Source organism: Pongo abelii, chromosome 1 (assembly GCF_028885655.2).
Source record: "Pongo abelii isolate AG06213 chromosome 1, NHGRI_mPonAbe1-v2.0_pri, whole genome shotgun sequence".
NCBI classification, from domain to species: domain Eukaryota; kingdom Metazoa; phylum Chordata; class Mammalia; order Primates; family Hominidae; genus Pongo; species Pongo abelii.
Window position 1 is genome coordinate 52,559,377 of NC_071985.2, and position 24,885 is coordinate 52,584,261.

Sequence of the window (24,885 nt, forward strand, 5' to 3'; positions counted from 1 at the left end):
AAAAACCTTGCACTTTTTGCAAAATATCTTTCTGTACTGAGAATGTAGCTTTTATGTAGGTGCAAGATTGTTAGAGGAAAGGCACCCTTATAGACTATAACATAATTCATAAAACAACAAAGTCATTATATGACAACTTACAGCCAAAGGGAAGTAAAGGAGTTAAAGCTGGAAAATTTAATGACAGCAAAAGATAGTTTGATAATTTTAGAAAAAGTTTTGGTTTTAAAAATTTCAGGAAACAGAAGTAGCTTCTGCCAACCTAGAAGCAGCAGATGAATTCCCAGGTGCCATTAAGAAAATCATTGAGAAGAAAGGATATCTGCCTGAATGCATTTTAAATGCAGACAAAAATGTCCTAAATAAAAGAAACTGACACAAAGGACATTTATTAGTAAGGAAGACAAGCAAGTACCAAGATTTAAGTCAGGAAGGGGTATGCTAACTCTACCATTTAGTGTAAATGCAGTCAGGTTTATGATCAGGACTGCCCTTATCTATAAAGTTGGTAACTCCTGGGCCTTGAAAGGAAAAGAGAAACACCTGTTGCCAGTCTCTTGGTTGTACGACAAGAGAACCGCAGTTGAACAATGAGAACTCTATTTCTGGATTGGTTCCATGGATGCTTTGTCCCTGAAGCTAGGAAGTACCTTGCCAGTAAGGAACTTCCTATTAATGTTCTTTTGATATTGGACAATGCCCCAGCCATGCAAAACCGCATGAGTTCAACAATGAAGAGGTAGAAGTCATCTTCTTTCCCCCAAATACAACTCAATTTGGCCTCTAGATAGGGGGTTATAAGGATCTTTAAGGCTCATTACACACATTACCATATGGAAAAGATTGTCAATGCTCTGGAAGAGAATCCAGATAGAGAACCCCTGAAAGCAAGAGCATCATAAAAGTCTGGAAGAATTACACTACTGAAGATGTCATTTGTTGTTATATAAATAGCTGTGAATGCCATCGATCATAATAAATTCCTGCTGCAGAGAACTGTCCAGATGTGCATGCCTTCACAGGATTTACAATGGAGCCAATCAAGGAAGATTGTGGATATGGCAAAAGAAAAAAAGATAAGGAGTGAAAAGTTTAAAGATATGAATTTTGTAGAAATTCAAGAGGTAATAGACACCACAGCAGAGAAATTAATAGAAGACTTGATGGAGAAGAGTGCTTCTGAACCAGTGCCAAATGATGAGGAAGAAGATATAAAAGAAGCAGTGCCAGAAAACAAATTTACATTAGACAATCTGGCAGAAGGGTTCTCATTATTCAAGACTGCTTTTGTCTTCTTTTATGATATGGACCCTTCTATGATATGGGCAGAGAAACTAAAGCAAATGGGGAAAGAAAGATTGGTACTGTGTAGAAACATTTTTAGAGAATTGAAAAAAGAAAACATCAGAGATTACAATGCATTTCCATAAAGTTACACAAAGTTTGCCTGCCTTTCCTGCTTCCACTTCCACTTCTTCCACCTCTTTTGCCTCTGCCACTCCTGAGACACCAAGAACAACTCCTCCTTTTTTCAAAATGAAGATGACAAGGATAAGGCCTTTATGATGATCCACTTTCACTTAGTAAATATATTTCCTCTTTTTATGATTTTATTAGTTACATTTTCTTTCTTCTAGCTTACTCTATTGTGAGAATATGGTCTATAACATATAATAAAAAATGTGTGTTAATCATCTATTTGTGTTATTGGTAAGGCTTTCAGTTCACAACACGGTATTAGTAGTTAAGTTTTGGGAGAGTCAAGTTACATGTAGAATTTTGACTGTGCAGAGAGTCAGCAGCCCTAACCCCCACATTGTTTAAGGGTCAACTTTATATGCATACAATGACATATTATACAGTCTAAAAAAAGAAGAAAATCCTGCCACTGACAGCAACAAGGATGGACCTGGAGGACATTATGTGGAGTGAAATAACCAGACACAGAAAGACAAACACTCAATACTCTCATTTATGTGTGGAATTTAAAACAGTCAAACAAGTGGAAACAGAGAGTAAAATGGTGGTGGTTGCTAGGGGATTGCAGGGAAGAGAAAATAAAGAGGTTTTGGTCAAAGGCAACAAAGTTTCAGTTATGCAAAATGAATACATTCTGGAGACCTATTGTTTAAAAATTAGGTTAATTGAAGCATTTAAAAATTAGTAAGAAAACGATAGTAAAATGTTAATGATAGCATCTAGGTAGAGGTTTTGTGTGAAAAAAAATTGAAAATAAGCAGATGTCAACGATTTTTATAAATTGTAAGTAACCCAAATTTACATAAATAGTTGAATGGATAAATTATGGCATATTTACAGAATGCAATACTATTTAGAAAAGGTGCTATCTACTGTATCCTCAAATGGATGAATCTCAGAACCAAAATGTTAAACAAAAGGAACCAGACATAAAAATATACATGTATTTCCCATATGATTCCATTTAAATAGTATAAAACTACTGATTGATCTATGTTATTAGAAGTCAAGATAATGTTTAATACTAGGGTAGATGTAGGCAGTAACTTGGTAGGGGGATTTTGGGGTGCTGGTATATTCCTTCTTTGTTCTGGGTTGTGGATTCATGGATGTGTTAAATTTGTGAGAATTCTTAACATATGTACACTTTTCTGTTAATATATTATATTTTAATAAAAATTACAAAATTGAAATAATAATAGCTTCTGCCTTGCAGAATTATTTTGTACTCTATTTTATTTTATTTTTATTTCCATAGGTTATTGGGGGAACAGGCGGTATTTGGTTACATGAGTAAGTTCTTTAGCAGTGATCTGTGAGATTTTGGTGCACCCATCACCCAACCAGTATACATTGAACCCAATTTGTAGTGTTTTATCCCTCAGCCCCCTTCCACCTTTCCCCAGAATCCCCAAAATCCATTGTGTCATTCTTATGCCTTTGCATCCTCATAGCTTAGCTCCCAATTATGAGTGAGAACATACGATATTTGGCTTTCCATTTCTGAGTTACTTCACTTAGAATAATAGTCTCCAGTTCCATTCATGTTGCTGTGAATGCCATTAACTCATTCCTTTTTATGGCTGACTAGTATTCCATCCTGTATATATATCACAATTTTTTATCCACTCATTGATTGATGTTGATGGACATTTGGGCTGGTTCCATATTTTTGCAATTGTGAATTGTGATGTTATTAACATGCTTGTGCAAGTATCTTTTTTGTATAATGACTTATTTTCCTCTGGGTAGATACCCAGTAATGGGATTGCTGGATCAAATGGTAGTTCTACTTTTAGTTCTTTAAGGAATCTCCACACTGTTTTCCACAGTGGTTGTACTAGTTTACATTCCCACCAGCAGTGTAGAAGTGTTCCCTTTTCACTGAATCCACACCAACATCTATTATTATTATTTTTTGATTATGGCCATTGCAGGAATAAAGTGGTATTGCATTGTGGTTTAGATTTGGATTTCCTGATCATGAGTGATGTTGAGCATTTTTTCACACATTTGTTGGCCATTTGTATATCTTCTTTTGAGAATTGTCTATTTATGTCCTTAGACTACTTTTTGATGGGATTGTTTATTTTTTTATTGCTAATTTGTTTAAGTTCTTTGTAGATTCTAGATATTAGTCCTTTGTCAAATGCATAGATTGTGAAGACTTTCTCCCTGTTTATTCTGCTGACTGTTCCTTTTGCCATGCAGAAGCTCCTTAGTTTAATTAAATCCCATCTATTAATCTTTGTTTTTGTTGCATTTGCTTTTGGGTTCTTGAAGTCTTTGCCTAAGCCAATGTCTAGAAGGGTTTTTCCAATGTTATCTTCTAGAATTTTTATAGTTTCACGTCTTAGATTTAAGTCCTCGATCCATCTTGAGTTGATTTTTTTTGTGTAAGGTGAGAGATGAGTATCCAGTTTCATTCTCCTACATATCGCTTGACAATTATCCCAGCACCATTTGTTGAATAGGGTGTCCTTTCCCACTTTATGTTTTTGTTTGCCTTGTTGAAGATCAGTTGGCTGTAACTATTTGGGTTTATTTCTGGGTTCTCCATTCTGTTCCATTGGTCTATGTGCCTATTTTTATACCAGTACCATGCTGTTTTGGTGCCTATGGCCTTATAGTATAGTGTGAAGTCAGGTAATGTGATGCCTCCAAATGATTTGTTCTTTTTGCTTAGTCTTGCTTTGGGTGTGCGGGCTCTCTTTTTGGTTTCATATACACTTTAGTATTGTTTTTTCTAGTTCTGTGAAGAACGATGATGGTATTTTGATAGGAATTGCATTGAATTTGTAAACTGTTTTTGGCAGTATGGTCATTTTCACAATATTGATTCTACCCATCCATGAGCATGGGATGTGTTTCCATTTGTGTCATCTATGATTCTTTCAGCTGTGTCTTGTAGTTCTCCTTGTAGAGGCCTTTCACCTTTTTGGTTAGGTGTATTCCTAAGTATTTTTTGTATTTTTTTTTTTTTTTGCAGCTATTGTAAAAGGAGTTGAGGTCTTGATTTGACCCTCAGCTTGGTTGCTGTTGGTGTATAGGAGAGCTACTGACTTGTGTACATTAATTTTGTATCCAGAAACTTTGCTGAATTCTTTCATCAGTTCCAGGAGCTTTGTGGAGGAGTCTTTAGGGTTTTCTAGATATACAATCATATCATCAGTAAACAGTGACAGTTTGACTTCCTCTTTACCAATTTGGTTTCCCTTTATTTCTTTCTCTTGTCTGATTTTTCTAGCTAGGACTTCCAGCACTATGTTGAAGAGAACTGGTGAGAGTGGGCATCCTTTTCTTGTTCCAGTTTTCAGAGGGAATGCTTTCAACTTTTCCCCATTCAGTATGATGTTTGTTGTGGATTCGTCATAGATGGCTTTTATTACATTGAGGTGTGTCCCTTTTATGCCAATTTCACTAAGCGTTTTAATCATAAAGGGATGCTGGATTTTGTCAAATGATTTTACTGTGTTTACTGAGATGATCATGTGATTTTGTTTTTAATTCTGTTTATGTGGTGTATCGCATTTACTGACTTGGGTATGTTAAACAATCCCTGCATCCCAGGTATGAAACCCACTTGATCATTGTGGATTATCTTTTTGATATGTTATTGGATTCAGTTAGCTAATATTTTGTTAAGGATTTTTATTTCTGTGTTCACCAAGGATATTGGTCTGTAGTTTTCTTTTTTTTGTCATGTCCTTTCCTGGTTTTGGTGTTAGGGTGATACTGGCTTCATAGAATGAATTAGGGAGGATTCCCTCTTTCTCTGTCTTGTGAAATGGTGTCAATAGGAGTGGCATCAATTTTTCTTTGAGTGTCTGGTAGAATTCTGTGTGAATCCCTGGCCCTGGAATTGTTGTTGCTAATTTTTTTATTACCACTTCAATCTCACTGCTTGTTATTGGTCTGTTCAGGGTATCTAATTCTTCCTGATTTAAGCTAGGAGGGTTGTATTTTTCCAGGAATTTATTCATCTCTTCTAGGTTTTCTTTTTCTTTTCCTTTTTTTTCTTTTGAGATGGAGTCTCGCTCGCTCTGTCGGCCAGGCTGGAGTGCAGTGGTGGGATCTTGGCTCACTGCAAGCTCTGCCTCCCAGGTTCACGCCATTCTCCTGCCTCAGCCTCCCTAGTAGCTGGGAGCTGTTACAGGTGCCCACCACCATGCCCGGCTAATTTTTTTTTTGTATTTTTAGTACAGATGGGGTTTTACTGTGTTAGCCAGGATGGTCTTGATCTCCTGACCTCGTGATCCTCCCGCCTCGGCCTCCCAAAGTGCTGGGATTACAGGCATGAGCCACCGCTACTGGCCCATCTCTTCTAGGTTTTCTAGTTTATGCATGTAATGGTGTTCATAGTAGATTTGACTGATCTTTTTCTGTGGTGTCAGTTGTAATATCTCCCGTTTCATTTCTAATTGAACTTATTTGGATTTTATTCCTTCTTTTCTTGGTTATTCTTGGTTAATATAATGGTCTATCAATTTTATTTATCTTTTCAAAGAACCAGCTTTTTGTTTCATTCATATTTAAAACAATTTTTTTTTTTGTTTCAATTTCATTTAGTTCTGCTCTGATCTTGGTTATTTCCTTTCTTCTGCTGGACTTAGGTTTGGTTTGTTCTTATTTCTCTAGTTCCTTGAGGTGTGACCTTAAATTATCTGTTGATGCTCGTTCAGACTTTCTGATATAGGCCTTTAGGACAATGAACTTTCCTCTTAGCACCACCTTTTGCTGTATCCCAGAGGTTTTGATAGGTTATGTCACTATTGTCATTCAGTTCAAATAATTTTTTAATTTCCATCTTTCATTGTTGGCCCAATGATCATTCAGGAGCAGGTTATTTAATTTCCATGTATTTGCATGGTTTTGAAGATTCCTTTTGGAGTTAATTTTCACCTTATTCCACTGTGGTCTGAGAGAGTGTTTGACATAATTTTTTTTTTTAATTTATTGAGGCTCATTTTGTGGCCTATCATATGGTCTATCTTGTAGAAAGTTCCATGTGCTGATGAATAGAATGTATATTCTGTGGTTGTTGGGTAGAATCTTCTGTATATATCTGCTAAGTCCATTTGTCCCAGGGTATAGTTTAAATCCATTTTGTTGTTGTTGTTGTTGTTGACTTTCTGTCTTGGTGACATATCTAGTGCAGTGGTATATTGAAGTCCCCCACTAGTATTGTGTTGCTGTCTGTCTCATTTCTTAGGTCTAGTAGTAATTGTTTTATAAATTTGGGAGTTCCAGTGTTAGGTACATGTATAATTAGGATTGTGATATTTTCCTGTTGGACAAGGCCTTTTATCAATATATAATGTCCTTCTTTGTCTTTCTTAACTGCTGTTGCTTTAAAGTTTGTTTTGTCTGATATAAGAATAGCTACTCCTGCTCACTTTTGGTGTCCATTTGCATGGGGTATCTTTTTTCACCCCTTTACCTTAAGTTTATGTGAGTCCATATGTGTTAGGTGAGTCTCTTAAAGGCAGCAGATAGTTGGTTGGTGAATTCTTACCCATTCTGCAATTCTGTATCTTTTAAGTGGAACATTTAGGCCATTTCCATTCAACATTAGTATTGAAATGTGAGGTACCATTCCAGTCATCATGCTATTTGTTGCCTGAATACCTTGATTTTATTTATTTAAGTATTTATTTATTTACTGTATTTTTGTTTTATAGTTCCTGTGAGATTCATGCTTTAATGAAGCTCTGTTTTGTTGTGTTTCCAGGATTTGTTTCAAGATTTAGAGCTCTTTTCCGCAGTTCTTGTAGTGCTGGCTTGGTAGTGGCAAATTCTCTCAGCATTTGTTTGTCTAAAGAAGGCTGTATCTTTTCTTCACTTATGAAGCCTAGCTTTTCTGGATACAAAATTCTTAGCTGATAATTATTTTTTTTTAAGGAGGCTGAAGATAGGTCCCCAATCCCTTCTAGCTTATAGGATTTCTGCTTAGAAATCTGCTGTGAATCTGATAGGTTTTCTTTTGTATGTTACCTGGTGCTTTTGCCTCACAGCTCTTAAGATTCTTTCGTTTTGACTTCAGATAACCTGATGACTATGTGCCTAGGTGAAGATTTATTTATTTATTTATTTTGAGATGGTGTCTCGCTCTGCTGCCAGGCTGGAGTGCAGTGGCGCAATCTCAGCTCACTGCAACCTCTGCCTCCTGGCTTCAAGTGATTCTCCTGCCTCAGCCTCCCGAGTAGCTAGGACTACAGGCATGGCACCACGCCCAGCTAATTTTTGTATTTTTAGTAAAGATGGGGTTTCACCATGTTGGCCAAGATGGTCTTGATCTCTTGACCTCGTGATCTGCCCACCTCACCCTCCCAAAGTGTTGAGATTACAGGCATGAGCCACCACACTCAGCTGCAATAATCTTTTTTTTTTTTTGAGATGGAGTCTTGCTCTGTCGCCAGGCTTGAGGGCAGTGGCATGATCTCAGCTCACTGCAACCTCCACCTCCTGGGTTCAAGCAATTGCCCTGCATCAGCCTCCCAAGTAGTTGGGGTTACAGGCATATGCCACCATGCCCAGCTAAATTTTATTTTATATTTTGTATTTTAGTAGAGACGGGGTTTCACCATTTTGGCCAAGATGATCTTGATCTCCTGACCTCATGATCCACCTCCCTTGGCCTCCCAAAGTGCTGGGATTACAGGCATGAGCCACTGTGACCGGCTGTAATGATATTTTTAGGATGATTTCCCAAGTGTTCTTTGAGCTTCTTCTATATGGATGGCTAGATTTCTACCAAGGCCAGGGAAGTTTTTTTTTTTTCAATTATTTCCCTAAATATGTTTTCCAAATTTTCAGATTTTTCTTCTTCCTCAGGAACACCAATTATTCTTAGGTTTAGTCATTTAACATAATCCCAAACTTCTTGGAGGCTTTGTTCACTTAAATTTTTTTCTTTGTCTTTTTTGGATTGGATTACTTCGAAAACCTTGTCTTCAAGCTCTGAAGTTCTTTCTTCTGCTTGTTTTATTATATTGCTGAGACTTTCCAGTACATTTTGCATTTCTCTAAGTGTGTTCTTTATTTCTCGAAGTTGTGACTGTTTTTTATTTATGCTATCTATTTCACTGAAGATTTCTCCGCTCATATCTTGTGTCATTTTTTTGATATCCTTAAGTTGGATTTCACCTTTCTCTGGTGCCTCCTTGATTAGCTTAATAATCAAACTTCTGAATTCTTTTTCTGGCAGTTCAGGAATTTCTTCTTGGTTTGGATCCATTGCTGATGAGCTAGTGTGATTTTTGGGAGGTGTTAAAGGACCTTGTTTTGTCATAATACCAAAATTGTGTTTCTAGTTCCTTCTCTTTGGGATAGGCTATGTCAGAAGGGTGATCTGGGGCTCAAGGCTGCTGTTCAGATTCTTTTGTCCCACGGGGTGCTCCCTTGATGTAGTATTCTCCCCCTTTTCCTAGGGATGTGACTTCCTGAGAGCCAAACAGTAGTGATTATTATTACTTTTCTGGATCTAGCCACCAGAAGGGCTACCAGGCTCTGGGCTGGTACTGGGGTTGTCTGCATAGAGTCCTGTGATGTAAACTGTCTTCAGTTCTCTCAGTCATGGATACCAGCACCTGTTCCAGTAGAGGTGGCAGGGGAGTGAAATGAACTCTGTGAGGGTCCTTAGTTGTAGTTGTTCAATGCACTAGTTTGGTGCTGGTTGGCCTCCTGATGAGAGGTGAAGCCAGCTGGACTTCTTGGGTCGAATGGGGACTTGGAGAACTTTTCTGTCTAGCTAAAGGATTGTAAACACACCAATCAGCGCTCTGTGTCTAGCTAAAGGTTTGTAAATGCACCAATCAGCACTTTGTAAAAACAGACCAATCAGCACTCTGTAAAATGGGCCAATCAGCAGGATGTGGGTGGAGCCAAATAAGAGAATAAAAGCTGGCCACCCGAGCCCGCGGTGGCAACCTGCTCTGGTACCGTTCCAGGCTGTGGAAGCTTTGTTCTTTCGCTCTTTGCAATAAATCTTGCTGCTGCTCACTTGGGTCTGCACTACCTTTATGAGCTGTAACACTCACTGCAAAGGTCTGTGGCTTCACTCCTGAAGTCAGCAAGACCTCAAACCCACCAGGAGGAAGAAACAACTCCGGATGCGCCATCTTTAAGAGCTGTAACACTCACTGTGAAGGTCCACAGCTTCACTCCTGAAGTCAGCAAGACCACCAACCCACCAGAAGGAAGAAACTCTGGACACATCTGAACATCAGAGGAACAAACTCCGGACACATCATCTTTAAAAACTGTAACATTCACCGCAAGGGTCTGCAGCTTCATTCTTGAAGTCAGCAAGACCAAGAACCCATTGGAAGGAACCAATTTTGGACACACTGCCGTGAGGTAGTGCTTTCATGAGAGCATCAGCTGTGGTATATAGGGGAGGATCAGGTGGTGGGTGGGACACTAGAACTTCCAAGGGAATATGACCTTTGTCTTCAGCTATCAGGGTGGGTAGGGAAGGACCATCAGGTGGGGGCAGGGTTAGGCATGTCTGAGCTCAGACTCTTCTTGGGTGGGGCTTGTTGTGGCTCTGTGGGGAATGGGGGTGTGATTCCCAGGTTAATGGAGTTACCTTCCCAGGAGGATTATGGCTGCCTCTTCTGTGTCATGCAGGTTGTCAGGGAAGTGGGGGAAAGCTGGCAGTTACAGACCTCACCCAGCTCTCATACAACCCAACAAGCAAATCTCACTTCTACTGTGTTCCCCCAAAAAGAACCGAATTTGTTTCCAGGCAGTAGGAGAACAGGATTGAGAACTTGCCCCAGGCTACCAGCTTCCCAGCCGAGAATGCAAGCCAGACTTTTGTGCCTCCCTACCTGTTAAGTCTGCACACCAGATTCACGCCCTTTCCTGAGTTCTGGACAGGAAAGTTTGTGTTTGGTTGGAATTGTTACAAAGTTCAGCTGGAGGTTTCCTTCTCCCTGTGGTCTTTTCCCAGTTCCTTGGGCAGCCCCTGTGAGACAAGTCAGAAATGGCTTCTCTGGGGACCCACAGAGGTGACAGGGCTTTACCTTTTGCTTCCTCTACCCCTGTATTTCGCTCAGCTCTCTAAATTGTCTGAGCTCCAGGTAAGGTCAAATCCTTCTCCTGTGATCTAGACCTTCAGGTTCCCCAAGGGTGTGTGTTCAGGGGTGGACAATACCCCTTTCACACTTTTCACAGTTTGGGCATTCACAGTATGTGGGCTATCTTCTGGGTCATGCAGGAGCAATATACTTCCTTCAGAGGGTCTGTGGATTCTCTTGGCTTTCCTGTTATATCCCTGCAGCAGTTCTTGGAGCAAAAGTTCACAATGCGAGTCTCCACATCCTGTTCTGTCCATCCAAGTGGGAGCTGCAAGTTAGTCCTGCCTCCTATCCACCATTTTTTCCTATTTTGTATTTTAAATTAAAACTCATTAGAATGTAAACTCCATGAGGGCAATAATTTTCATCCAGTTATTTCACTGCTAAATACCTCAAAACTGTTACATGTCCTGCCATGTCATGGACATTCTAAACATTTCTCATGAATGAATGTTGATATAGCACAGTGCTGATCTCACCACCTGCCACAAAGTAAAAACTCTCTAAATGTCAAATACTACTATTATAAGTAATACTAATCTATCATTGAGACAACTATGGTTCTATATCTCTTTAAGGAGTTCAGTCTAGGCAACAACATATTTCAACATCAGGTATCTGTTATCTCATGTTCCTAAGTTCATCTTTTTACCTGATCAATATTAGTAAAGATCTATGGCCTCAAGTGAACTTTACTCTATGAATTTACAATTGGGAACTTAGGTTGAAAATTTACCTAGTATTATTTATTCTGCTGCTATAATTTATTATTTATTCTGCTGCTACTGTTGCCCTAGTCAGTTATCATGCTCTTACTGGACTCTGACATGATAAGTAATGTCAATTAATATAGTTGTGTTATTTTAACATTATTTCAAAATATTTTAAGTGAAATATAAGACTCGTTACAAAAGGACTTAGACAGAGGTTATAAATTATTAACTTTTTCCTCAAGAGAAGTATTGTGTACTTAATGACAAGTTCCTAGTGCTTTAGAATTGTTAAAATCTTTGTGAAGCACACCACTGAAGATGAGGTTGAAAAACCTGACTTTTATCATCATATTGATAATCTCAGGAAAACTCTATGCAGAAGGTAAAATTAATTCTTAATATTCTTTATTATCTAAAACATATAAATGGAGATTCTAATATTTATACAACTCAAGTTTTAATATACTCTTATTTTCATTATCAATTTTATAACATATTTTATAAATATAACTTTTTATAATATTTAGACTTTTTCCTTTGAGCAAAATTAGTAAAGTGTTCTTACAGTAGCATAAATCAGAAAAACAAAACAAAACAAAAATCCTTGTATCTCTAGGGGGCATAGGAGACCAGGATCTAAATACTTTGAAAAGGTTTTCAGGTTAACAATATGTCCATTTCAAAGTCACATGTTAACTTTTAATTCTAAATTAATGCTAGAATCCATTCCTAATACTGACAAAACTTGAACAATTTTAATTCTGTTCATAAGGTGAGAGTTTAATGTGGGAAATTTGGAAAGGAAATAGCCATAAATATTTTTTACTTTTGAGACTTTGATTTTTATCACAATGAATTATTCATTTGTTGGAGACATTAAGTAGTGATTAGTAGGTGAACCATATAATTGCTTGTACAAACAGAGACACTTAGAGAGTAAAAGAGGGGCTCTATTAATAATTGTTTGGGCAACACATGTAAATCAGGACTTTCCAAACAAACCAATACCTGTGGACTCCCTATTAGAAAGCTTTAAAGTCAGATTGCCCAATGTGTAAGATTAGTGTGTGAGTGGAAGGTAGGCAGTGTACATGGGTATGTTGTTTAGGAACATTATCAATATTATCAGGCCGTAGGATGAAGAATCCAGGGAGGACACTTAGCATTAGCAAGAGTGAACATACAAAGAAGGAAGCTACAGCAATAAAGCTTTTCTAAAATAAACATCTTAGGGAATTTGTTGAAATTAAATATATAAGTTTTAATTGTGTTTTAGTTGAATAGTTAACTATAAATTTTCTACCAAAACATCTATAATTAAAATTATAAAAGTGAAAGACACAGAATTAATCTTATTTTATACTTTTAATTCTATAATAGGATGATTTTTGCATGAATTTCTTTTGATTTTATTTTTCTGTCTAAATAGGGAAATACCAGCAGATATAATTGTCCGTTATCTATACCATAAAGACGTTGCAATATTCTAGTTAATTTTCTAATTATTATAAGGTTATAATGCTATTTTACACAACAAAAAAAAAGTAAGCTGCTTGAAGACCAAGACAATGATTTTATTTTTTCATGCTTCTCTCAACTCCCATTGTGCACTTCAGGGACAAGAATTGAATTAATTGTGTTTCTCATTTCATGGTATGCAAGTATTATTGGCCTACGAAAGGTCTCACTCTTGCTTTACTTACACATTTTGTCCCCCTATTCCTAATCTTGAAGTTCATTTCCTCTGGGACCTACTACAATGTTTTAACATGTTACTCTAGCTCTCTCACCACAAATAGCTCTGGAATGAATATTGTAATATAACCAACTTATCTTTCTGTGAGAATATCGTCAGTCTGTATTCACTCACAGATAGCATTATTGAGTCTATTCTTGTACTTGATTTCTGTGAGTAATGAGAGATTACTTTTGCAGAATGGCAGTTTCGAAGTATATCATCTCTGACAGAGGATGTAAATTGTTGCTCCTCATCATTCTCACCAACATCTCATATTGTCTATTTTTGTACTGGTTGCTATATGGTTATTCATAAAGTGATATCCCATTTTTATTTATTTACCATTCTCTGATCAGTAGTAAGTGTCTCCATCTCTTCATATACTTTTTTTCTATGTTCAGACATCTGTGATTTCCTGTTTTATATATGATTAGTATATTCCTCACATTTCTCATTAATTTTTTCTCAGGAATTCATATTCTCCAAGGCATTCCAGCTACCTTAACAAATAATGTGCCTATCCTGGTGGTGGAGGGAGATGTCCCAGGACAGAGAGTCTTTAAAGCCACAACCTAGGATTGTTGTGCAGAGAATATTTTGCTGCCCCTCCCTGACAAGCAGCTGTGCCCCTCAGGGAAATTTCTTGTGTATTCACCATTGCACTGCTGTTTTGGAAGACTCTTTTTATTGTAAATTCCTTTGGTGCTTGGGTGTGAAAAAATGGTGAGAATAATTCTCAAGGAATGGGGACTATCCTGCCCATGTTTTTCTGTCTGCTCCATCAGATGCTGGAAGTTTTGTTACTCATCATTCCACATCCATTTCCTTCAAACCTAGGCTAGCACTACTACTATTTTTTGTCTCATAGTAGCATTAAGGTATACAGTGATCAACCAAGGCATTGAAGCCGGAGTAATCACACTGGATCCAGGCCTTCTTCCATCCATGACTGCCCATGTTTCTTCCCAACACAGCTCCTACGATTGTTCGAGCATTTCTTTCTTTTAATTGTTTTTATGATTTTAAGATCTTCAACATAAAGATATGTTTTTAAAATACATGTTTTATTTGGAGTATAACATATCCAGAAAAATGCAAAAATCACAGGATACACTTACAGAGTTTGTACAAAATTTTACACCATCCAGATCAAGATATAGAACAGTGATAGTACCCCAGAAATATAAATGATCCCTCTAAGGCACTAAACCCCAAAGGTAACCATTCTGACTTCTATTATCATGGATTAGTTTGTTTTCTTTTAAAAAGTTATGCAAATGTATACATTAATTCATATGTGATTGGCTTCTTTCACTCAATATTATATTTATGAGATTCACCATTTGTTCATTTCTGTTTTTGGATAATATTCCATTGTATGCATAGTCTAAAATGTGTTTATCTTTTCTATTATTTATGGGCATTTAGATTGTTCCCAGTTTGGGACTATATGAATACTGCTGCTATAAGCATTTTTTAACATGTCTTTTGGTATACAAATGTATGCTTTTTTTATTGGGTAATGTAGTTTGTACATGTTTTACCCCAATATATATTGCAAAGGTGTTCTCTCATAGAGTTTGGACTGATTTATACTTTCAGTTGTAGAAATATGCGAGTTCCAGTTTCTTCACTTCTTCACAATCATTGAGATAGCTCGTCTTTTTCATTTCAGCAGTTCTATTGGATATGCAGTATATCTCATGGTGGTTTAAATTTGCATTTCCCTGATGACTAGTAATGCTAAGTACCAGGTCTCTAACCATTTAAATATCCTATTTTGCAAAGCTCTTGCCAAGTATTGCTTTGTTTTACTTGGTTGTCTGTTTTTTCTTTAAAATTCTATTTATTTCAAAATTTTTTATGAGTTAGCATATGTTAAGGAGAAACTTTATCTATTCTTGAACTGTACTGTCCAATACAGTGGCCATTAGCCACGTGTAGCTATTGGAGACAGTACTTAAAATGTCACTAGTCCAAGATCAGATGTTCTGTAAGTATAAATACATAGTGGATTTTAAAGAGTTAGTAAGAAAAAAAGAATGTAAAATATTTTCAATATATTGGGTTAAATAAAAACGTATTATTAAAATTAACTTCAATTTTTCCTTAGTATTTTTATGAATGTGACTATTAGAAATTTTTAAATTACATAAGTGACTTGCAATACATATCTATTAGGAAGTGCAGGCAGGGTGGAGTGGCTCAAGTCTTGTAATCCTAGTGCTTTGGGAGGCCAAAGCAGAAGGATCCTTTGAGTCCAAGAGTTTGAGACCAGTGTGAGCAACAGAGTGAGACCCCTTATCTCTACAAAAAATAAAACAAAAATTAGCCAGATGTGGTGGCATGTGCCTGCAGTCCTAGCTACAGGAGAGGAGGTTTGCTTAAGCCCAGGAGCTCCTGGTGGCAGTGAGCTATATTTCAGCACTGCACTGAAGCTTGGATAACTGAGGAAGACTCTGTCTCTAGGAAGAAAAAAAAAAGTACTGCTCTACGAAGTTATGCAAAGCTTCCCTGAAAAAGTGGTCTGCTAAATTTTATCATGACTGTTGGATGTTTAAAGTCATTTGCAGATCAATTATGATAAAAGGACTGCTTGAATTGTCACAAAAGTACCTTAAAATTTTAAGTAAGAGAAATAAGTACTAGTTGAAGTGTCTCTAAAAACTTTTAGTTTGTATTGTCACCTGATTACAAATTTATGTTTTTAGATTTGTTTTTCCATTTTCAGCTTGACATTTACTCATTTCAGAGAAACCCTGTGGTTTTCCTCATGTGGAAAATGGGAGAATTGCCCAATATTACTATACTTTTAAAAGCTTTTACTTTCCAATGAGCATAGACAAAAAATTGTCATTTTTCTGCTTGGCTGGTTATACCACCGAAAGTGGAAGACAAGAAGAGCGAACCACGTGTACAACAGAAGGCTGGTCTCCAGAGCCAAGGTGCTTCAGTAAGTCAGCTGGATGTGTCACTCAATGTTTCAATACTCAAAGAAATTTGTATATAAAAATAGGGGTCCAATAAAATTGGAAAGCGGTTAAACCTTTTAGTAGACAAGAACAAAATCACTAGCAATCTGTCTTTCTACAAAATGAAGGCATAATTTGAAATCCGGTAAATAATGCTTTTACATTAAAATATTATTTTCTTTATGTTTTTAATAATACTCTGTTGAAGGGAATAGGGTAATAACTGAAATTATTTATTACATTGCAAGGCAAAGAGAGGTAATTTACTTTAAGCAACAAGAAACTTATTTTGATAATTAAGCATAGGATGCCAGAAAAATGCTTGAAACTCTGGCCTCTGGAAGGGCAAGATTGCTACTCTAATGCTTTATCATTTGTAAGACTCATCTCTCCTTTGTGTGCCAACTTCTCTCATGATACCCATTGAAAAATGTGTTTCTCAATTTTGAATTGAAAGTTTGCGTCCAAATTTGTGAGAAGGTAATCTAATTGACTCATTTCATTATTTTATATCAGGCTACACTATCATCAAACTATCAATGATCTTCCAGTAGGGCAGGTGACCTAGAGTAAGGGGCTTTGGTTGAGCCAGTTTCATTTAAAAGAGGATGTTGAATATGGCTATTGAGATTGATATATCTAGTAAACCTACCTAGAAGTAGATGTGGTAGGGGTAGAAATTACTACAAGAACTGAAGTTAGTAAATACAAAGAGAGTCAGAGTTAAATTGAATCCATTTTCAAAAAAATTATGCAGATATTTCCAAAATGAAATCGCTAATAATAACATTATACTTTTGGCTTAATTTTACAATTTAGTAAAAGACAAGCTTAGTTTCAACATTAAGTTAAACAAATAATTTTTTTTTCCTATAGAAAAATGCACTAAGCCTGACCTGAGTAATGGTTACATCTCTGATGTAAAGTTATTGTATAAAATTCAAGAGAACATGCATTATGGTTGCGCTTCAGGGTACAAAACCACTGGAGGGAAGGATGAAGAAGTGGTTCAATGTCTCTCTGATGGATGGTCTTCTCAACCAACCTGTAGGAAAGAACATGGTATAAGAATCATTTCCTAAAACTGAAGATAAGAGCTTGTCAAGCTTATATTGAATATATTGAAGCTTATATTGATATCTGTTATTTAATAGAATTTATTTTTCATTATGTCTACAATGCAGGAAGTTGATATTACATTACATTGCTTTTCTCAAGTACTAGGTGATTCCTTAATCCAAATGTTCTCAATCCCTACAACCCACCTGCACCAATAGTTCCTACTTTGCATCAATAAAAGGAATTGGAATGGAATAAAATGAAAGAAGCTTTTTCTTTATATGTCACTATTTCCTTTATTACAGAAGAATTTGAGATCATGTACATTATTTTATATTGTGAACTAATGTCAGATATACTTAAAAATAGTTCAATAATTTAAATATATGTATACTTTGTTAGTAAGTTGTTTAAACTGTAAAAATGCATAGACAGCATGTACTTCCACAATTGCTACTGCACAAGCCTTTAGTTGAATTTTGGCCTTTGGTCAAGCACTCGTAGACCAGAATTTTAAAAACAGAAAACTGAAAGGGTTAGGTCACAAGGTGTATGAAGAAAGAGAATAGAGGCAAAGAAAAATTGTGGCTATTTTTCAATTTTGCTAAGAGTTGATTTTACCATATATTCTTAAAATTTGTGAAAACACATTTTGAGATTTTTTTATAATCTAGGTTATTAAAAAGGTTTATAAACTAGATAATTTTTATAATTTTAGAAACATGTTTGGCTCCTGAATTATATAATGGAAATTATTCCACAACACAGAAAACATTCAAAGTGAAGGACAAAGTACAATACGAATGTGCTACCGGCTACTACACAGCTGGAGGAAAGAAGACAGAGGAGTTAGAATGTCTCACATACGGATGGTCTCTCACACCAAAATGTACCAGTAGGTTCTCATTTGGAATAAAATCTACTTTCACTCTGAAAGCTTTTTCTCACAGACAAGTGTATATAAGTTGTCATGCTCATTATGTTTCATCTTTTCATACATTTTTGCCTTTATTTTTAATTATGTTGATAGCAGTCTTTGATAATTAAAGCTCTCAAGTAGAATAAATTCATTTTAGCTCACAGAATCAAATTAGAATAAGCCTAATGATATTTAACAAATATATAAAATGAATTCATAAGCTTTTTGGCAAGTTTAATTTCTATTCTAGATATGTCATGTAAATAGTGCATTTTGTTGTAGCAGAAAAAATAAACATTTGTTTGTAATTTTATTCATTCTTTTATTTGCAGAATTAAAGTGCTCTTCTTTAAGATTAATTGAAAATGGTTATTTTCATCCTGTAAAGCAAACCTATGAAGAAGGAGATGTCGTTCAGTTTTTCTGTCATGAAAATTATTATCTAAGTGGATCTGATTTAATTCAATGCTATAACTTTGGTTGGTACCCAGAATCTCCTGTATGCGAAGGTAAATTTTTAAATTTAATACTCACAAAATGCCATGTCTTTATCAGCTTTAATCTCTATTAGCTCTGACAAAATTCCTGTGGTCATATCTATTTTTTTTCCTGAGTCCTATTTTTAAAATAAATATTATCTTTTAAATCAGTGCTATTTTCAGCAATCTTTAATATATCCCACCTGAATAAATCTTGTTTTGTATTAGTTTGTAAATGACTGTATCTTTTAAATTTATTATTTTAAAATATCTACTATACATTTTAAATCCCTTATTATAATGAATAACTTTTCTTATTGGGAATTATTAGACCTAATTACCCCAATCTGGCAGCTTTGCAAGGATACTTTCTCTTAATTTGCCACATATTTCCAGATGTAAAAATTAATATCCAAAATAGTGAGGTAGAAAGCAGAGGAAGCAGGAAAAGCAGAAGAATAATACCCAGAAGTGAAAATGGGAAAAGAGGTCATCTAGTAAAAGCTGCCCAAAAATGTAATATCTATGGTCACATTTCTATTACTGGAAGTGTCCAAACAGGTAATGCAATTACCTGTCAGAAGACATCCATAGTTATTTAAACACACCTACAATTTAATATGAGGAGGGTCCTATCTAGCAGAAGATATGAAAACAATAATTGCAGATATGAAAAAAATTATTGCTATAATGTGACAAATGGTACAATCAACTCAGGTACAAAGTGCAGGAATAAACATTAGAGATTCTGATTTGTATGCTGTGGAATAGCATTCACAGAAGTGATGGATAATATTTAAATTGGCTCTTAAGAGATGAGTAGGAGTTTGAGGATTGGGAGGATAGGGTGAGGCAAAGGGTTTGATAGTCATTTTTTATTTTCTGTAATATGGGATATAATGTCTATTGACAGGCAGGTGAAAGACATGAAGGTAGAACTTGGAAGAAAGTGGTGAAGATTTGGAACAGGTGCTAGGGGAAACAAATGAGGGCTCTGACCATGGGTATGCAATGGGATTGGCAGAACTATCATAACTCTCTAAATGTACTGTACAGTAACTTTAAAGATTTTATGATTTTTCATTCGTGCTCTACATCCTTGGTATAGTAGTAGAGAAGTAGATTTTGTAAGCAGATTTTTTTAAAGCATATTATTCCTTTTTTTTTTTTTTTTTTGAGATGGAGTCCTGCTGTGTTGCCTAAGGTAGAGTGCAGTGGCACGATCTCAGCTCACTGCAACCTCCACCTCCCAGGTTCAAGTGATTCTCCTGCCTCAGCCTCCTGAGTAGCTGGGACTACAGGCATCGGCCACCATGCCCAGCTAATTTTTTTGTGTTTTTAGTAGAAACAGGGTTTTGCCATGTTGGTCAGGCTGCTCTTGAACTCCTGACCTCAGGTGATCAGCCTGCCTCGGCCTCTCAAAGTGCTATTTCAAAAATAAATGGCAAACCTACTTAGGGCCTTTTATACCCCTCTCCTCTTCCAAATTAGCTAGCATGACAATATGCCTGTTTTTTCTGGTAAATACTCATTAGGCATGCAATAGGCAGTGCTGTGGGCTGAATTATATCTCTCTTACTCCTCCCAAAATGTAGCCACATTCTAATACTGGGAACCACTAAACATTATCTTACACGGTAAAAGACACTTTGAGGTTAACAATCTTAAGGTAGGAATATTATCTGGAATTATCTATCCAGACTCTAAATATAATCACAAATACTTTTATAAAAGGGAGGCAGAGGGAGATTGACTACAGAAGAGGAAGCAGGAGATGTGACAACGGAAGCCCCAGGTTGAAATGTTTTGAGGAAGGGGTTGTGAGCCAAGGATTACAGGTAATTTCAAGAAGCTAGAAAAGGCAAAGTAGCCGATTCTCCTCCAAAGCCTCCAGCAGGAACGCAGCTCTCCTGATATCTCGATTTTAGTCCAGTGAAACTGACTCTGGACTTCCGGCCTCTAGGACTGTAGGAGGATAAATTTGTGCTCTTTTAAGCCACTAAATTGTAATTCATCAACGCAGCAATAGGAAAGTAGTGTGGTCAGTATTTTAGAGTAGGAGACTTTAATTTAGACAGACGTGGGTTCAAGAATAGATCTGCTGCATGCTATTAATTTATTTACTTCGTAAGTTTTAATTTGTCTATAACGTGGGAGAAATAAGAGTTCCTACTTAATAAAGATATTTTAGGACTAAAGGAGGTAATGAATGTAAAATGCCTGCTACTTTAGTATTCTATTGGTGCATAACAATGTCACCACAAACTCAGCAGCTTAAAACAACACAAAGATATTATTTCCCATAGTGTGTAGGTTGGGAGTCTGGGTGCGGCTTAACTGGCTCCTTGCATCCATGGCTAACAAAGCTGCAATCAAGATGTTAGCTGGACTGCAGTCTCATCTGAGGCTTGACTCGGCAGACTTCTTCCATACTCACTGTAGTTATTGGCAGCATTCAGTGCTTTGCAGACTGCTGAACTGAGAGCCTCTGTTTCTTGTGGCTGTTAACTGAAGGCAGCCCTCTGCCCCTTGCCTTGCAGCCGTTCTGCTTTGGAAGCTCATGATGCAGCCTCTTGTTTCTTCAAAACCAGCAAGGAGAGAGTCTCTTGGCAAGAATGGCGTTAAAATCTGATGTTACATAATTATGTGTACATAATCACGTACTAATCCATCACCTTTGCTGTATTTTGCGGGCTAGAATCAAGTCACAGGTCCTACTCATGGAAAGCAGTATCACACAAGGAAGTTAACATCAGGAGGTGGGGATCAAAGGAATGCTCCTAGAATCAGTCTGCCATTCTCTCTATGATGCTTGACACAATGAACATTTTTATTTAATTTTTATTTTTTTTTGTAATTATATGACTAAAGGTGCTGATTTTTTTTTTTCCATAAGGAAGAAGAAACAGATGTCCTCCTCCACCTCTGCCCATAAACTCCAAAATTCAGACACATTCAACAACTTATCGTCACGGAGAAATAGTTCATATAGAATGTGAACTTAATTTTGAGATCCATGGGTCAGAAGAAATACGTTGTGAAGATGGAAAATGGACAGAACCTCCAAAATGCATTGGTTAGTAACACCTTGAAGAAGCTTTGCTAAAATGAAATCTGCATGTGTAGCTAAATGGTCAGTTCTCTTTCAACTGTACCTTTTCAGAAGGACAGGAGAAGGTAGCCTGTGAGGAACCACCCTTCATTGAAAATGGTGCAGCAAATTTACACTCTAAGATTTATAACAATGGGGATAAAGTGACATATGCATGTAAAAGCGGCTACCTTCTCCATGGATCGAATGAGATAACTTGTAATCGTGGAAAATGGACACTTCCTCCTGAGTGTGTTGGTATGTATGCTACATTTGCCATCAGTAGCTAAACTTATGGTGTAAAATTTTCCATTCTGTTACTTTAATCTGCATATTCCTAGGAAAAGACCACCGCTTAGGCAAATTAGAAACACATTGCTACAGCACCTACTCTTCTGCTTTGCATGTATGCATGTGTGTGTGCATGTATGTGTAGCCATCTATTGAATTTAAGTCAATGTAAAAAATTCTAAAAAAAAAAAAAATTTGAACACTAGTGCTAAGCACGGTTATCTGATCTGTGTCATGCCATGACCTGTAAGTTCTAAATGACAACACATAAATGACGATGTGCTTCATTAGATAAGTAAATAAGGGCATGGTGGATTGAGTGACTGGCCATAAGCATTATCTATTTCTTCTCTCCATATGTCCTGCAAAGTTAGGGTAGTGCATTCTGTTCCTGACCTTGGGTAAGTCCTGCTGATATTTTGCATCTGGCCATTCTGAACCTTATGCCCTTCTAAGACATGTCCCTGGTCTTTCATTTTACTGAAGGGCACACCAGGCTACACTATCATTCCTGGGGGCTACTCTTCCTGTCATCTATCTCATTTCTTAATCAGATCACAGCAAGATCTCCACACACATGTTTATCTAGGATATTTATTAAATAAGACAAAAGCGATGAAGGATGCTAAAGAAATAGACAAAGTGAGAGAAAGATACCAAAAAGAGGAAAAAAAATGAGTATTTCCTTCATGGGTCGATTGAGACTTGAGATGAAGAGGAATGAAAAAGAAGAAAATAAAAGTGGGGTAATGCCAAAGAGCAATTTTAGAATTGACCGTAATCTTCAGGTTGAAGAACAGTTTCTCATTCTATAGGTTTAAGAAATGTTTATATCATAATTCCTTCACAATCGAGAAAAGAGAAAAATACGTATAGTTGTTTTTAGGTAACATATTTGCTGTCAACCCTTGCTTAGCAAATTTTAAAAATATTTGAGCTGAAAAACATTTTTCATATTTGTAATGAATTTATAAAACAATTGTCCTAAATTATATAATACAAATATCGAGACACTGTAGTATGAGTTACTATAGTATATTGTTATGAGCTCATATTAATTTTAAAACAACCTCTTTTCTTAGAAAATAATGAGAATTGTAAGCATCCTCCTGTTGTAATGAATGGGGCTGTTGCAGATGGGTTATTGGCAAGCTATGCAACAGGATCCTCAGTGGAATATAGATGCAATGAATATTACTTACTAAGGGGATCAAAAATATCTCGTTGCGAACAAGGAAAATGGTCAGCCCCACCTGTTTGCTTGGGTAAGAAAGAGAACACATGGAATGTCTACGTTTGTACTTTTATGTGATTTTCTTACAGTGTTTTATATCATGAAAATGATGATTTTGTATAAATGTTTTTTTCACAAGTGTTTTCCCTCTCATTTCTTTAAGTAGAAAGTCCCTAAAATATTAGTGTATTTTTTCTATTGTGGTAAAATACACATAACATAAAATTTACCACTGTAGCTATTTTTAAGTGTACAATTCAGTGGCATTAAGTATATTAATATTTTTGCGACCAATTACTTTTTGGGTTGTCTTTCTCCTAGCTGAAATTCCCTCCCTGGTATACAGCCCTCAATATCTCTGCTTGTATTGCCCTCAGAATGTCATTTCGAGAAGAATAATTAGTCCTATTCTTTCCTTGGTAGAGTATATTGCTAATAGCTTTTTACCACCACATCCTCATTTGAATGGACACATTTGTTACATCTTGTTGATTATATAAAAGTGTTTGCTAATGACTTAGATAATAAATGGTCTTCTAAATGTTTTACACACACACACACACACACACACACACTCCACAGAAATGCTATGATATGATGCAGAGGTATATATCTTAGATTTTTTCACTCAAAATATATTGTAAACATGGTTTGTCATACTTCTACAATATATACTTTAATGGCTGCATAGTATTCCATAATGCAGATATACATATGTAATTTAACCAGTTTATTGATGGATGTTTAGTGTTCAACATTTTTGTATTCTAAACAGTACACTTTCAAGTAAATCTTTGTACATGTTAAACATATTTATTTTTGTTAAAAATAATTATCATGAGATCAGGAATTTTAATTCTTTTTCTATTAATTGCCAAATTGTCTATCAGAAAGTTTGTTCCGCTTTGTTAACCCTACCATAGGTGAATTAAAGTAGTAATTGTCCTAATCTTTGTTAACTTTGAATATTTTAATCTTGACATTTTTTGTTAAGCAGGCAAGCACAATTATTTTAATTTGATTTATTTAAGAATTAATTAATTTGGAATTTTTTAACTTTTTAGTAGCCACACTTTTTTTCATGAATTAATTATTCATAGTTTAGCCATTTTTCATACTTATAAGATCTATATCTATATAAATTATTTTATCCAATTGAGAGTCATGTTTATTGCAATTATTTTTAATTTCTTTTTATTTATAGTGTTTTTAAGTATATATAAGTGTATGTTTTAAGTCTTGAACTCTTTTAACATTTTGTTAGTAGTTTCTACCTTTCAAGTAATTCTTAGGAGGCTGTTCCCATTCAAATTCAGATACAGATACATATTTACATAGAATTTTGCTATTTCTTTCATATTTTTATAAATGTTTTTGATATTAAGTTTTTGATGCTTTGATTGATATTGCATTGGGTGGAGATATAGTAATCTCTAAGGACAAAGACTATATTAAAATATTTATGGCAAAGCTGGTAATGAAACAAGCTCATAAGGAAATAACAACATTTAAGGAAATACATCATTCTATATCTGGAACAACTGCCTCAAGAGAGTTAGGTTTGGTCCTAATGAATCAAAGCAAATACCAAATGAAGATTAATCATGGTTATCAGGGCAAGAGAAAGGGGCTTTGTATATCTTGGTAACTATTGAAACTGGAAAGGCTATCAGTACAAATTCACAACAGCATGATAAAGCATAGAATTTTCTCTGCAGGAATTATTATTCCAGACATTAAGAGTCTCTCTAACCTCTCCATACTCTCTTCCCTGCTCTAATCACTCCAGTCTTTCTGGTCTCCTTACTCTTCCACAAACGAGCCAAG

General features: G+C 35.9%; 1 protein-coding gene across 1 annotated transcript in view; it reads left to right on the forward strand.

Moving 5' to 3' along the window:
* The first annotated feature begins 11,480 nt into the window (after window positions 1-11,480).
* Window positions 11,481-24,885, forward strand: part of F13B (coagulation factor XIII B chain) — a 32,205-nt gene continuing 18,800 nt past the window's right edge. The window contains exons 1-8 of the mRNA XM_002809666.4: window positions 11,481-11,657; window positions 15,766-15,966; window positions 16,862-17,047; window positions 17,763-17,939; window positions 18,296-18,472; window positions 21,339-21,518; window positions 21,606-21,791; window positions 22,907-23,089. Coding sequence (XP_002809712.4) covers window positions 11,594-11,657; window positions 15,766-15,966; window positions 16,862-17,047; window positions 17,763-17,939; window positions 18,296-18,472; window positions 21,339-21,518; window positions 21,606-21,791; window positions 22,907-23,089 — 1,354 coding nt within the window. The 5' untranslated portion in view covers window positions 11,481-11,593. The remainder of the gene's footprint in view (window positions 11,658-15,765; window positions 15,967-16,861; window positions 17,048-17,762; window positions 17,940-18,295; window positions 18,473-21,338; window positions 21,519-21,605; window positions 21,792-22,906; window positions 23,090-24,885) is intronic.